Source organism: Trypanosoma conorhini (assembly GCF_003719485.1).
Source record: "Trypanosoma conorhini strain 025E chromosome Unknown Tco_14.4_contig_00052, whole genome shotgun sequence".
Taxonomy (NCBI): domain Eukaryota; phylum Euglenozoa; class Kinetoplastea; order Trypanosomatida; family Trypanosomatidae; genus Trypanosoma; species Trypanosoma conorhini.
This window is the reverse complement of record NW_021704132.1, coordinates 25,343-39,318: the sequence shown is the minus strand read 5'-3', so window position 1 is coordinate 39,318 and position 13,976 is coordinate 25,343. Positions and strand designations below refer to the sequence as shown.

The window sequence follows — 13,976 nt, the reverse complement described above, 5'->3', positions numbered from 1 at the left end:
GGTTACCCCCCCCCCACCTCTGTTAAGCACTCACAAACGCACACGCACACAGACATATATATCAGTGTGCATGCATGTGTTTATGCATTTTTATATATATACAGCTATACACACATAAAGATATATAGAGATGGAGATATACAGGCATACATGTAGGACACACACACACACACACACACACATTCATGAAATTATTTACAGCAGCAGTCAACCGCTGCCGCTGCGACGCAGGCCCCGCCTCCCCGCACGGCGACCGGAGATGGGGGGCGAAGAACAACTTCAACAACGCCCAGTGCAATGGTAATAAATAATGGGGGGAGGGGAGGGGAGGAGGAGGAGGAGGAATATACACTGAGAAAGAAAAAAGTAGGAGATTGAGGAGGGGGGGAGGGGGCAAGAGGAACCAAAAAAAAAAAAAGAAATGTTTGCGCATACACCGCACATAAATCAGAAATAAAGAGGGGGAGGGGGGAATTGCTGCGAACGTCGCCTTTCGCGGCCCCCTGTGCCTGGTTGGCTTGCCGCGTCTCCCCTGCTTCGAATCGTCCCAGGCATGTCGCGAGGCGTTGCGGCTGCACTCATGCGCGTGCGCGGGGGCGGCGGAGTTGGTGTGTGTGTGCGCGTGGGGTGGGTGGGGGGTGCATCCCCTCCACCACAAGAGGAAGAGGACGCAGTCACACACACACACTCTCTCTCTCTCACACACGCACACGCACACACACACACACACTGGATCATCGTCAACGCGAGGGTCCTCCGAAGGTGGGCAGCTGAAAGGTGCAGTCGCCTATGGGAACCGGGCACACCGTCTGCTTTCGTGTGGGGGTGTTGAGAGAGAGCGGGCCACTGCAGCTCTGCGCATCCTGGCCACCACGCGGTGCAGCCTCCACGAGCCCACTTAACGACGCCAGAGCGTCTGTGTTCATTTGCGACCTCGGCGACCTCGAGAGCTCGTGCCGCCTCCATTCATGGTGTCGGGAACTGCACCCCGGCAGCGGCGAGGAGCATGGACTGAGGTCCCCGTAGCCGTGACCCCCTCTCCACTCCGAGAAACGTGAGCCGAGGCATAGAACGCCCAGCGGCGAGTGCGCCCCCTCCTCAGAGGTGGAGTTCGCACCCCCAAGAAGATCACTGGTCTCCGTCCGCTGCAAGAAGCCGAAGGAGGGGCTGGGCCACAGCGGACGAAGTAAGCAGCCATACCCACTCAGCGGACTTCCGCCCTCATTGTGGCCGCAAATAGCTAAGCGGTCGTCGTCGGGGCGGGCAACGCCGCGCCACTGCGGCGATGGCAACATTTCTGAGCGAACAGTGAAGCTCATTGGGCCGCATGCCACCGGAGGGGGCTGCGGCAGCGGAGAGGCGAGCCTCGCCGCATCCATCAACCGCTCAGGCCGCAGCCGCAGCTCCGGTGGGACGTGCAACACCGGAAACAAGGAATCTATGGGGCCATCCTGCGTCAGGCTAGAGGACGCGGTGACTGGGGCCAGCGCGGGTGACATCATCGTCAGTGAGATACTTTTTCGCTTGAGTGGCCCGTCAAGGGGATTGGTGATGCTTGGGGGGGCTCGCATGTAAATGCCGCTGCGGCTCACGCTGTTTTCAGTGGGGCCCGAGCAAAGTCTCTCCTCAGACCTGTTACAAATTGCGGATTGTGTGCGAAAGGAACGCTTATGGTGCATGATAGCGCCTCCGCCCGGTGATCCCTCCACTGAGTAGGCTGTGAACCGCATCGCCCCCATCGAGGGGATCGAAACGCGGAACAGCTTGTTCCGCGAGGACTCCAAGCTGCGCTCCACGCAACCCGGAGAGCCGCCAACTTTATCCTCGGTAATGGGGACGGGCCATGCCTTCTCTAAGGGGTAGCGTCCAAAGTCAGCGGCCTTTTCCTGCAGCGGGGACCACGACTTTTGCAGCGCAGCGTCGATCACCACCTCCTCGTGGCTGCCGCTTCTTTTGCGACAGTGGCTCCAGGTCTCGCGTCGACAACTGTGGGCGCAGCTGGGATTCCTAAGGGCTCCAAGCTGCAGAGGAGACGGCGCGAGGGAGATGCTGCCTTCCGTTGCCTCTAGCTCTTCCAGCGTCACGTCCCCGTCCGTCTCACTACTGTCGCCAGTGAGTTCCGCAATCCGGGCACACGAACTCCGCGTCAGAACCTCTTCGCCAGCGTCGTCTTCTTGCAGGAACACGGCGTCTGACAACGGCGGTGGCGAGGAGGCGCTGGCAGTGGCGTGTCCCCGCTTCACAGGTCTGCCTACGCCGACTTCTGCGGCGCCGCGTTGGCGGTCAGAGCAGGGCGTCGCGCGATCCGCGCCGGCGTGCCCCGCGGCGAGTAGCTCTAGGGCCCGGGCAGGGCCAGTTTCGCAGTGTTCCCCCGCCGCTCCAGCGTGGAGCATGAAGGGAGCCCCGGCTTGAGAGGCGCCGGAGGACTGCACGGGAGGCGGCTTTGAGGGGTGCTCCACGCCCGTGAGGCGCTGCAGAGGCACGAGCGGAGGCGGCGGCGCGGCGGCACCGGCTGCCACCGGCGCGCGGGGCGTCAAGAGCACCTCGGCAGGGTCTACGACACCCACCGCGCGCCACCCGACGCTCCGCCCCGCGTCTGCCTCGTGCCGCCGCGGCTCCTGCGGTCGACCCACACCAACAGCAGGAGCCGCGGCGGGGTCCTTCACCTCCGGCGTCACCGCCGCCCTGCCATGCGGCGACGTCACACGGCAACCTTCACGAGGGCGCGGCGCACTTCCCTCCCCGCACGTGCCGGTGCGGCAGCAGCTGCTGCAGCCACCAACACCACCACCACCCTGCTCTGGGCTGGACGCCTCCTTCGGTGAGATCTGTGAATGCGCCTCACGACTGTGGGGCGACTTCCGCCAAGCTAGCGGCGCCGCCGAGCCAGCCGCACGCGGGACAGCGGCCACAGGCGAGGAACTACCAGTGGTCACAGCGACAAGGCTGTTGCTTGGTCTACTCGCGGTCGTTGTTGCAGCAGTCGAGGATGCAGGCAGCGGGGGCCCTATCTGCGCCAGGTTGCGCGTCGGCGCAGCGTCGCAGCTCCGCCGCTGCCTGCGTTGCTGTTTCGCCTCCTCCGCCTGCTCCCGCGCCTCTTTTTCTCTACTCGGCAGGTTCATCATGCTTCTCTACGGACTATATATATATATATATGTATACGTGTGCGTGCGTGCGTGCGTGCGTGTGTGAAGCCTCGTCTACCGCCCTGCACTCCTCCTCCTCCTCCACCTCCGCTCTCTCACTCTCTCTCTCGCTCCAGCGTTCCTACCGGAGGGGAGAAGGGGAGACACGCCGGCGGTGGCGGCGGTGGCGGCGGCGGCGACGCGGCGGCACAGCGAGAGCCACGCGAAGTCTCCTCGCCCCCCACACCCTGAAGGGGCACCCCTCGCCGCAGAGACAAGCTCCCTGCCTGCCTGCCCGCAACGCAAGTGCCTGCTGGCTTGTGCGCCGCGACGGTGCACTTCCTAAAGACTACTACGCAGCGAAGGGAGTGGAGCAGCAGCAGCGGTAACCACAACGAGCACAAGACGTAGAGAAGAGGAATGAAAGCGGCAGGATGGCCAAACCGGCTCCACGCGCAACTTTCCTCTGCCTTTGTCCTCTTCCTCCACCCTACCCCCACCCCTGCACACAGCACCGCGCGTACGTCCCCACACACAGTGCTACGCACGGTTATAAACAAATACACGTGTAAGTCTCCTTCCGGACGCGGGGCGCCAGTCGTCGTGGCAGACGCCGGGCAAAACACCTCCCGCCGCAACCGCTGGCCCCACGGTGGTCAGGGCACGCGACGACATGCCCAGCGAGGCGAGGCGCCCATCCACGCAGGCGACGGCATCGCGTATGACGGCGTGAGTGCAAAACTCATGCAGGATTGCCGCGGTCTCGCACATCCTCGATGGAGTCCGCCTCGCCGCCGTCATCGTGGACCCCCCCCCCTCCTACTCACACTCCCGCCCGCACTCCTCGCCGGCTTCTGCTGCTGCTGCTTCGCCCGCCCCTCATCGCTGGAGTTTGCGGATGTCGCCACGCGGAGCCTCCTGAAAGCGTCGCTCTGCAGCAACCGCTGGTCCAAGATGTTCTCCCATGACAGCTGCATCTTCTGTGGCCGAAGCGCCGCGGGGTGCTGCGGCATTGACAAGTTCCGCATGTCCGGAGGCTTTCAGAGCAAGACGGCAGCTACCGCCCCTCTTGCGTTTGTCAATCTCCAACAGCCGCTGGTGCTCCCCGGCGTACGCAGGGACGCCGGTAGAGTCCGCCTCGGTCATGCGAAGTCTGCTACCGCCCGCGCCGCGTGCTCATAGGCGTCCTTCTCTCGCCCCCTCTCCCCCTTCCTACACAGAGCAGCGTGCGTGTGTGTGTGTGGGAGAGAGAGAAGGGGGGGGGACTGTGATGTTCCCCCTCTCCTTTCAACTCCCAAGCAGGGGGGAGGAGAGGGGAGGGGCGACTGGCAGTGGTGCGACTAGCCGCTTCAGGCAGACACACGCACGTGCATGTATCCCTGCCGACCGACGTGTGCGTGAGGGAAGGGGCGGAAGGGCAACATCGCGGCGCCCAGCAGCAAGAGGCAGGGGCGGGGGAGATCACCTTGACGGTGTGTGCAAGCGTGCATCCACCGCACACCGGCACCGATCAACACAACGGGCGCTCACTCACTCACTCTCTCTCTCTCACACACACGCACACACACACACACACACACACACACACACACACACACACAGACAAAGCAAGGCGAAGCCAAAACGCTCAGCCACCCAAAAAAAGCGGGTGTTAATTGGTGGTCAACGAAAAAAGAAGAAAGTAAACACAAAGAAAAACAACAACAACAAAACGGTATACCGTCCATAGTAAAAAAAACTAGCTGTTTCAAGCAAGTGAAGAAGAAGATGGAATATATATTTATACATATTTCCCTTAAAAAAAAACGCCGCTTGGGGGCTAGTCGAAGGCCTGGTCAAGCTCATCCAGAAGGGCATTGTAGCTGTGCGCCTGCGCTCCTGCGGGCTCCGTGGAGGCTGACTGCTGCTGCGTGCATCGAGTTCCGTCCGGTGCACCAAAGGAAGGCGAGCCCAGAGGCTCGACTCCGTTGGACGGCGCGGTCGATAAGTGTCGCCGTGGCACTCCACTACCGTCGGTAAGGGGATTGCGGTGGCCGCTCAGGGCATGCCCCACAATCCTGACGAGGCCAGTGGCTCCGCGCTGGCACAGCGGCGGGGACGCCGAGAGCTGCTGGAGCTGCTCTAGCGGCTGCAGGGCCCCAAAGGAGGCGACGCGGTGGGGTGTGCCAGGGAAGAACTGACTCCCGCCTCTGGCCGCGTCGGGGCGGCCCACAGGCACAGCTGGGTTACTCGGCTTTCGTGTCAAGCTGGGCTGCGGGGCGGCGGCCCCATGCAGCCTGAGAGGCGCGGCCTCGCCCACCTCGGTGGGGGCCGTGCGCGGTCGCCTAGCTTCCCTCGCGGGCTGCGGCAGCGGCTCCGTCGCAGGCGGGGGAGCAAACGCGGACGCCGCCATTATTCCTGCTGTCGCCGGCGTCGTTGCCGGCCGCGGTGCCACGAGGCGGGCGTACACTGTGGAGGCGCTCTGCTCACTGAACTCCCGCAGCCTGGCGGGTCGCTCGCACCAGAAGCTGTGGCGCAGAAAGAACCGCTCCCACAGCTGCAGCTGCAGCGGGCGCACCACGTCCACGAGGGGCCCGAAGAGGAGTTTGTTGTCGGCCAGGGAAAAGTGCGGGTTAAACAGGCCGGAGTGACACATGGCGTCGTACGACACCGGTATCCGCCGTGGTGCGCCGCCGCCACCGCCAGCAGCAGCGGTGGAGTCCCACCCAACACCCTGCAACGTCGCCCCGCCGCCGCATGACCGGTAGAAGCACCGCAGTGGCACGGCGGGGGACGCGGGGAAACCGCACCCTGGGGGCGCCTCCGCAGCGTCACTGAAGCTCTCGCCATCCTCGGTGGCCTCGCCGGGGGGAGTGTCGCCCGTGCGAATGGTTGTGGCGAACAGCACGGCGAAGAACTGACCGAGTGAGAGCGTCTGCTGCGCCACCCCCCAGCGAAGCACGTCGCCTTCGCAGTTCACCGCAAATGTGCCAAGGACGCCGGCGTGCATGAGGCCCAGAATCAGCAGTAGAAAGGCCTCCGTGAACTCAAAACAGTGCGGGTACAAACGCAGCAGCTGCTGCACGGCGTCGAGGAACTGCAAAAGGATGGGCGAGCTCTGACAGTTTTCCGACGCTGGGTCCTTGTAGCTGTCGTGGGTGCCGACGTGGGCTCCGTCCGTGAGCGTCGTCCCCATGCTCACGTCGCTGTGACTCTGTAGCGTGGAGGAGCGCAGCAGGCAGGGGTGTCCAAAGGACACGAACTCCTTCTCCAGCAACGTGATGAAGCCCTCCACGGTGCGAAAGTAGGGATCGATCAGGAGCTGTGTCAGCGCACACACCTGCGAGGTGCGGTCCCAGCCATCGGAGCAGTTAACAACGACCAGCTGCGCATGCTTGCGGCTGTCCGGTTGCGTGTACGAGGGCGGCGATGGAGGTGGTTGTTGCGCATTCTGCTGCTTCTGCGGCCAAAACCGCCATGCGCCGCCGCCGCAGGCACCGCAACGCCAACTACTACGACCACGAAAGGGGATCAGACTAAATGCACGTGTCCAGACATACACGGTAGAGGAACGCGGGAGCACGCGATCGTTGAGCCCGCCAAAGTTCTTACCGGCACCGCCCCCGCCGTTGGGCGACGCCGCCCCCGGCGCACGCATGACGCTCCGTGGTGCGCCCGCCGCAGTGCCCCCGATGGCGGGCGCGAGGGCCTCGTCCTCGGAAACACCCGTGATGAGGCGGGCGGCGTCCGTGGCGGTGCGGAGCAGTCCGTGGATGTGCTCCATCCACGCGGCGGCCGCCTTTGCGGTGGCCTCCACCGTCGCCGCGGGGCCGCACGAGGTGGCAGACGCCGTCGCGTCGTTGCGTGCCGTGGCCATTTTACCCGCGGCCCGCATCACGGCAATAAATGAGGGGTTGTTGTCCAGCACCGCGGCGAGGAGGGCCTCGTACGCCTCGCGCACGACGTGAATGTTCGAAAGGCAGCAGTAGCGCCCCGTCTCCATGCTGAAGCCGCCCCCGACGACGGTGTTTGCGTACGCGTTGATGCGACTGCGGAGGTCAAACGTGCACACCTGCATGCCGCAGGCCCGCCGGTATGACTTGACAGCGTCGACTTTCGAGGCGGAGGCGCAAATGTTGGCGGCCGCTGGCTGCGCCGCACGCACGATTCCGGCCCCTGTGCTCGAGCAATAGTAGGAGAGCGCCTCCACCCGCATCCGCGCCCGCAGGCTCGCCGACTGAATCAACACGTCATCCTCCAGGCAGCCTGGCACGACAAACCTGGCGGGGTACGAAGGGAAGTGCTCGTAGCGGCTGTTGACGCTTGACAGCCGCCACTGTCGCGGGGGGACGCCCTGACGCACGTACTCCCGCACCGGGGAGTACAGCCACCAGGAGTAGGACAACGTCGTCAGCGCCCCCTGGCAGTCCGCGACGTCCTTCGCCAAGGGGGCGGCGTCCGCCGAGCCGCCGGCCGACGCCGTGGTTCGGTGCTCCCGGCGGGACTCCACGTCGGCAAAGGCGGTGAGGAGGTTCTGCAGCACCTGCTGATAGAACGCCGTGTGCGGAGTGGGCAGGACGTTGCCAGCGACGAGGGTGAGGGCCATCATGCGCCAGTGCCGCTGGGCACTGGCCAAAAAGCGGTTGCCAGACGATGTCTGCAGCCCACTGTTGAGCTCCAGGTACACGTGCTGCAGCTCGCTGATCTCCTGAAAGCCCAACCACACCCGGCGGCAGGAGCGTGTCTGGAGCCGCAGCACAGTCGCCATGCTTGCGTCCGCCGCGTTCTGCGACCGTCGAACGTCCATCAGTGAGACGCGGGGAATCACAAAGGTGTGCTTCATGTACATCGGGGCGTCGTCGAGTGCGTCATCCACGCTCCGGCCTCCGTCATCCCCAACAGCAGCACTACTACTGTTACTGCAGCAGCAGCGGCGGCTGCTACTGCTACTGCTACTGCTACTACGACTGTTTGCGATGAAAACGGGATTGGATGCCGCTCTCTTACTGTCGCGGGCGGCCCAGTCTGACGACGGCGGGTTGTTGGCGTCAAACGCACTGACCAAAACGATGTCGGTGTGCGTGAGAAACAAGTAACACGGATGCTCCGCGCTGCTTAAAAACTCGGCGGCCAACCAAGACGCGGAGGAGCCAGACTGTGCCGTAGGACTCTCATGCAAGCACGGCTGGCGGGGGTGCTGCTGCAGCGGCTTCTGCGGGTCGAGGTCGTAGAAACGCACCACGAGCGTTTTGCCCAGACGCTGACGGAGCAGATCCGCCTTCTCTAACATCGTGCGGCTCGGAAAAAAGTCCCCCTCTGCGATCCGTGAGAGGTGACCCGCCAGGCGCCTGTTCACGGGGGCGTGGCACACTGCCACAAGGCGATGAATGAGGGAGGGAAGGAAGCCCTCCTCCTCCTCGCCACCGGCGCCAGCGACGGGTTCGTCGCAAGCCTCAGGTGAATGGGTTGCGCTCGCAGGCGCCGCGCCAAAGAGGGCCACGCCTCCGCCACACGACGATGCTTCCCTGCAGGCCACAGCAGCGTCACCCGCCTCCGCGGCAACGCCGGCGTCCCCCGCCGAGTGTTTGACGTGCGACGGCCTGAATGGTGTGCGGCTCTGCTGCAGCTGGAAGGCCGCCTCAAGCGCCTCGCTGCAAACCGACATGAAGGGCAGAGTAGGCGCCGTCGCTGCTGACGCCACCGCTCGCCGTGGCATCTGCCCAGGCATTGGAAGGTTCCCCTGCGTCTGCAGAGCTCCCGCCTCCCGCGCCGTCTCCACGCTGGTGCTGCTGCCCCGGCTGCCGCTGCGGCGCTTCGCGAGGCTGTCAGGGCCCAGCGGACGTGGAGGTGTCAGGCGCCCGGCCGCGCCCAAAGTCTCCTCCGGCGGAGGCGGGGCCTCTTCACTCCCCGCCGGAAACGCCTGCGCGGGCGCCAGCGCGAGGGGCAGCCAAGCGGGTGTCGCCTCCTTCGCAGCCGCGGCATTGTGGGTCACCTGCGCTAGTGGACGCGGGGACGCCGCAAGGGCGTCGTGCAGCACCGCCGCCCAGTCCACCACAATCCCAACGATGTCCACCGGCGGTGCCTGCGGCGGCCTGGCGGCGGTGGCCTGCTGCAAGTAACACAGCGCCCGCACCGCCATGTCCACGCCCGCCCGACCGCCCGGCACTGCCCCGCAGCGGCTCAAAAGTGCCACACTCCAGGCGGACGCCTGCTGCAGCAGCGAGGGCAGGAGGACCGCCTCCGCGACAGATAATTCCCCCGCCCCTTTTCCCGCTTCCGTCGCGTCGTGTTCGTCTTCTGTGCTGTCGGTGACTGCCTCGCCAGTGGCGTCCGACACCGTCACGAGTTGCTCCTCTGCCACACACAACGCCGGTCCCTCGACCACCGCCCCCAGCAGCGGGTCCCGCAGCGGCATGAGCTGCAGGCACCGCAGTTGCGGCGACGGGCGACCTCGCTTCTCCCGGCCCGCATGCCTGAGGCACCGCTCCACCAGAGGAGGCAGCGTCATATCTATTGGCCGCTGAATGACAACGTGGAGGCCGCCGCCACAGCGCGTCGTGCGGCGCCCGCAGAGGAACAGAAATGGGCCCAGGCCGACTTCACGCAGCTGCTGCCAGGGCCGCAGCGACGCCGCATCGGCCTCTGCCCCCTCCACCGCGGGCGGCGCCTCGAACCCCAGCAGCAGCAGCAGGAGTTGCGTACACGCGCCTTCCCCCACGCCCGCGTCGCAGTCCCCGCCTGTGCTGCCCTCCCGGGCGCCCGCGGGCGTCGGTGTCCCTCCCCGCATGAATCCAAGCGGCGCGGGCGTGCTGCCTCCTCCCCCCACTCCAGACTCAAAAATAAAAGCAAAAACGAATTTGGAGTGTCTCTTTTCCCTTTCCTTTCCCCGCTCCACCGCAACCACGGCAGTAGGGAGCAAGGGCGAAGCTGTGCGGCAGGGGATCGAGGAGGGTGAGAGCGGGCAAGAAAGCGTGACACGCCTCCTGCAAAGGTGGGAGGGCAGACACACGCACGCGGGACAGAGGGGAGAGAGCGAGAGGCAGACACACGTAAACGGCCACCGAGGCCGAAAACCTCCACCTTCTTCACCACCCAACGACTCCATCACCTTTTTTCCGACGCTTTTTTCCCCCCTCCAATTTTTACACTTCCTCTTCCTGCTTCTGCTTTTTATGTGCACGCCCACGCGTCTAGTTGTTTTTCTTTGCACGCATCGCAGTCTCCGTGCCGGCGTCGTCGCCTCCGGCGCTGGTCGACCCCTCGGGTTTTTCGTCGCGCTGGCCCCCGCCACTGCGCGGCCCCCGCGGTAGTTTCCAGCGCCGCCTCTTGTCCTTGCGCGTCCGCGCGTCCACCTTGCCGATGCGCAGCGTGAAGAGGACGGCGTCCACAAGCAGCATGAGGACGAGCCCAACGGCACCGCACACGATGCACGCGTGAGTGGAGAGGCCACGCATGTGCGCCAGGTAGTACCCGGACGCCCCACCGGAGAGCGCCATGATTTGCATGTCGAACCCAATGGAGGCCTCCCGCAGGAAACTGGCGAACGACTCCGCCTGCTGCTCACGCGGAGCTGCCCCGTCGCGCGTGGGGCCGCTGCGACTGCCCACCCGCGCCATCTCTTGGTAGCCGCGTGCCATCATCAGCTGCTGAATGCCTTCAATGCGCCTATTCTTCTCGCCGCGGTGGGGGTTGTCGCTGGGCGACACAGCAGGACTGATGACAAGGCCAAGAGATGCGGCGGTACGCGGTTGGCCACGCAGCGTCGGCGCGGAGCACAAGTCGACGACCTGCCGCAGCGAGAGGCCGTGAATGCTGCGGCAGACGTGCACCGGGACGAGAACCACCAACTCGTGTCTAAAAACTTCCTCCTCCTCCTCCTCAGTGTCCTCCTCCATGTCCTTCGCCGCCGCGCTGTTGGCGTCACGCCGGCTCTTCGCCTTCGGCCGCACTTTGGTTGGCGTCGGTGGCGGCAACACCTGCCGCAGCTGCATCCGAAAGGCATGCCGCACCAGCACAAGGAGGCGCTTTAGCACCCAAAGCTGCTCCGCCGTCTCACACCGCGCTTCGGCATCGCTGCTGCCGCAGTGGCGTGCTGGCGGCAGCGACGGGGCGGCTTTGAGCCACTGGAGGACGGTCGGCACGGTGAGCCGCCCCACGGTGTTGGACAGCGGCGTCCCCGTCAGCAGAGCCGCCGGCACCCGCCCCTCGCCCTCCCCGGCTTCGCTGCCGTCGCCGGTCCCGTGGCACGCCGGGGCATCGGCGGCGCGCTCCGTCACGGCCTCCTCGGCGAGGCGGCGCCAGAGGCGCACGGCGTGCTGCAGCAGCGAGGGCGGCTGCGTCTCCTGCAGCGCCCGGCAACTGTCGTCAACGAACGCCTGCACAACGGCGGGGTCGCCGCAGTGGTCGAGCAGCAGACACAGCGCCACACCCCTCGCCAGGAGGTACACCATCGCTTCACCCGCAACTAGGAGAGAGCAAGTGATAGAGAGCGCACAACAATTTCACGCCAATGCAGGGAACACTTTAAGGCACGTCCGGCAAGCAAAAACAAAGAAACAAACAAACAAAAAAAGAGGCCGTTTTCCGTTGTGTGTGTGCTTTTTTCATTCTTCCTTCCTTTAGCTGGAAACCAAAGAGGAAGGCCAGTTCTTCGCCGTCACTCCCATTCTATTGGTTTCCCTCGCCACCGCCGCCGCGTCCATTAATTAACTAAAGCGCAGGACTGTCTCCGTCGCGGCCATCTCGTTCTCCCGCAGAAACTCCTTCCACTTGGCATCATAGCCGCGCAGTAAATTGTTGAAGGCGTGCAGCAGCGCCACACGTAGCCGCTCCGCGTTATTCGCCGCGAATTCGCCACCACTCACACCACCGCTGTCGCGGGCACTCTTGCCGGCCCTACTCCCCCCCACCCCGCGCCCCACCGCCGTGCGAATGGGCTGAACGACGAGGACTGGGCTTGGCACGTGGGGCAGCGTCATGTCAGAGGCAACGGCGTCGTCGTCGGCGGCGGTCGTACCATGCGGTGCCCCCTCTTTATCCCCCCGAGTAAAGAAGCCACGGCCCGCATTCAGCAGAGAGTGGTTGCCGCTGCTTCTCTGGCCGCGTGGCTGACTTACGCCGGGGCTGCGCGTGGCGGGCATCGTCTGCAGCTTCGGCACCACGCCACCGAGCGAGCGGCGTATGGTGCGTTGATAGGCGCTGCGCCCGGCCGCCACCTCCGCCTTTGTCCCACGCCGCGCTTCCGCCGCCGCCGCTGCGGCTCGCTGTGCGGATTGTCGCCACTTCGTCCAGAACAGATCCTCTATGGCCTGCCGCAGCCGCACGTCCTCCTCGGCAGAGGGTGTGTACAGCACGACGAGCACACCGGCCAGAAACAGCGTCCGCCGCTCGACCGCCTGCTGCACCAAAAACTGCAGTGTGTGAAGCCCCGCCTCGTACTCCTCCCCCCGCGAGGTGTCAAGCGTGACGACGGCTGTGATGGTTTCCGCCGGCCGTGGCGGGGCGGTGGAAGACACCTTCCTCCCCGCCAGGCAGCGAAGCCGCGGCGCGTCGCGGTAGTCAATACCGTACAGGGCAAGCCGCGTCTGCAGCCTGGCCAAGTGTCGACGGGGGCGACTCCACGCGGCCGCCCCTGCCGTGGCGCCTGTTGCCTGCGACGGGGACTGCCGGCTCCACTCCGCCGCCGGTGTCAGCCGCGGCGCCGTGGACATCCGCACCACGTGGAGCTGCTCCCACAGGCTAAGTAACTCTCCCCCGTTATTCCCGCCCGCGCTTGCCGCATAGTCGACGTCGTCGTTGTCGTCGTCCTCGTACTCCACCGCCGCCTCGCTGTTGTGGTCCACGCGGTACAGCGCCTCCGGCGTGAGTAACGAGGCCAATCCCTCGCGGGGAAGCAGCAGCGCCGCGACACAGCGCCCCAGCGAGGGGGGCCGCATGGAGGCCAGCGTGAGCAGCGCTTCCTCGGCGGCGGCGCTGCGCGAGCAGGCTGAGGCGCATGTGCTCTCTAGCAGTGAGGCACGAGACACTGTGCGGCGCGCAGTGGACGGGGCCGTTTCGCCTGTGTCCGCGTCACCCATGGCACCCCCAAATACCACCACGGTTGAGGTCAGCTGCAGTAGCGGCACTGCCGGGTTCCCGGCTCCACCCAGCTGCGGTTGCGGCACGCAGGGCACCATGGCGGGGGTGAAGCCGCGGCAGAGCCACCCAGCCACCCCACGCGCCTCCGCCTCCGGTTCGCCGCAGAGAACTTCGGAGAGAAACCGACAGGCCACCGCATCGTCGTAGGAGGCAGTAAAAAAACCAAGCAGATACTTCATAAAGGCATGCATCCAGTGTGGCTCACTCGCGCCGCCCGCGACCGCTGGGTGGCCCAACTGGAATGAGGCACGCAAAGATGCTTCCGCTGCCTCTTCATGTTGCTGCTGCGGCGGCCATGCGGCTTGACTGGCGGAGGTGCGCCCAACGGTCTCGCGAGAGGTGTCACGCTGCCGTTGCAGCGATGCCCGGATGGTGTCCCGGTACGACATCGACCGCGGTTTGGCGCCTGCCAACTCTGCGGTCGGCGGCCCAGGCAACTTCGCAGGGCCGTCAGAGGGGGCCACAAATGTTACCTTTCGCACGCCCTGAGGTTCACGTGACGTCCCCCGCCACACACCCTCCACACGGGCCCGCTGGGGCGGTGGCTGCATCTCTGCGGCCTCCTCAGCACGCTGTCGCTGTCGCCGTTGCTCCACCTCCGCCTCTTCCTCCTTCTCAAACGGCAGAAGCACCTCACGACCTTCCACAGATGAAGCGTGAACACTGCTCGCACTGTCCAATTGCCCTGAACGCAGTTGTCGGCCGCGTTTGCTTTCCGCCTCCGCCTCTTCTCCT

General features: G+C 65.2%; 5 protein-coding genes across 5 annotated transcripts in view, besides 13 other annotated features; 1 reads left to right on the top strand and 4 right to left on the bottom strand.

The window, feature by feature from the left end:
• Positions 1-91: 91 nt before the first annotated feature.
• Positions 92-141: a microsatellite.
• Positions 142-157: 16 nt separating this feature from the next.
• Positions 158-182: a microsatellite.
• Positions 183-313: 131 nt separating this feature from the next.
• Positions 314-344: a microsatellite.
• A 237-nt stretch (positions 345-581) lies between these two features.
• Positions 582-625: a microsatellite.
• A 50-nt stretch (positions 626-675) lies between these two features.
• Positions 676-730: a microsatellite.
• A 10-nt stretch (positions 731-740) lies between these two features.
• Positions 741-3,125, bottom strand: Tco025E_01549 (uncharacterized protein; the record flags this gene model as incomplete). Its single annotated transcript, XM_029368487.1, has 1 exon — positions 741-3,125. One exon carries the CDS (start codon positions 3,123-3,125, stop codon positions 741-743), a length of 2,385 nt encoding a protein of 794 aa, XP_029231554.1.
• A 14-nt stretch (positions 3,126-3,139) lies between these two features.
• Positions 3,140-3,161: a microsatellite.
• A 3-nt stretch (positions 3,162-3,164) lies between these two features.
• Positions 3,165-3,191: a microsatellite.
• A 22-nt stretch (positions 3,192-3,213) lies between these two features.
• Positions 3,214-3,260: a sequence feature (GA-rich).
• A 32-nt stretch (positions 3,261-3,292) lies between these two features.
• Positions 3,293-3,334: a microsatellite.
• Positions 3,335-3,545: 211 nt separating this feature from the next.
• Tco025E_01548 (uncharacterized protein) lies at positions 3,546-4,307 on the top strand (the record flags this gene model as incomplete). The annotated part of the gene is made up of 1 exon (XM_029368486.1): positions 3,546-4,307. One exon carries the CDS (start codon positions 3,546-3,548, stop codon positions 4,305-4,307), a length of 762 nt encoding a protein of 253 aa, XP_029231553.1.
• Positions 4,308-4,650: 343 nt separating this feature from the next.
• Positions 4,651-4,674: a microsatellite.
• Positions 4,675-4,726: a microsatellite.
• A 67-nt stretch (positions 4,727-4,793) lies between these two features.
• Positions 4,794-4,837: a microsatellite.
• Positions 4,838-4,944: 107 nt separating this feature from the next.
• On the bottom strand, positions 4,945-9,891 carry Tco025E_01547 (4-nitrophenylphosphatase/protein-tyrosine phosphatase; the record flags this gene model as incomplete). Its single annotated transcript, XM_029368485.1, has 1 exon — positions 4,945-9,891. The coding sequence occupies one exon, from the start codon at positions 9,889-9,891 to the stop codon at positions 4,945-4,947; it is 4,947 nt and encodes a 1,648-aa protein (XP_029231552.1).
• A 403-nt stretch (positions 9,892-10,294) lies between these two features.
• On the bottom strand, positions 10,295-11,554 carry Tco025E_01546 (uncharacterized protein; the record flags this gene model as incomplete). Its single annotated transcript, XM_029368484.1, has 1 exon — positions 10,295-11,554. One exon carries the CDS (start codon positions 11,552-11,554, stop codon positions 10,295-10,297), a length of 1,260 nt encoding a protein of 419 aa, XP_029231551.1.
• Positions 11,555-11,649: 95 nt separating this feature from the next.
• Positions 11,650-11,676: a microsatellite.
• Positions 11,677-11,809: 133 nt separating this feature from the next.
• Tco025E_01545 (uncharacterized protein) overlaps positions 11,810-13,976 on the bottom strand; it is a gene marked incomplete at both ends in the record, with an annotated part of 5,199 nt that continues 3,032 nt past the window's right edge. Inside the window, one exon of the mRNA XM_029368483.1 lies at positions 11,810-13,976. This exon is cut by the window's right edge and continues 3,032 nt beyond it. Coding sequence (XP_029231550.1) covers positions 11,810-13,976 — 2,167 coding nt within the window.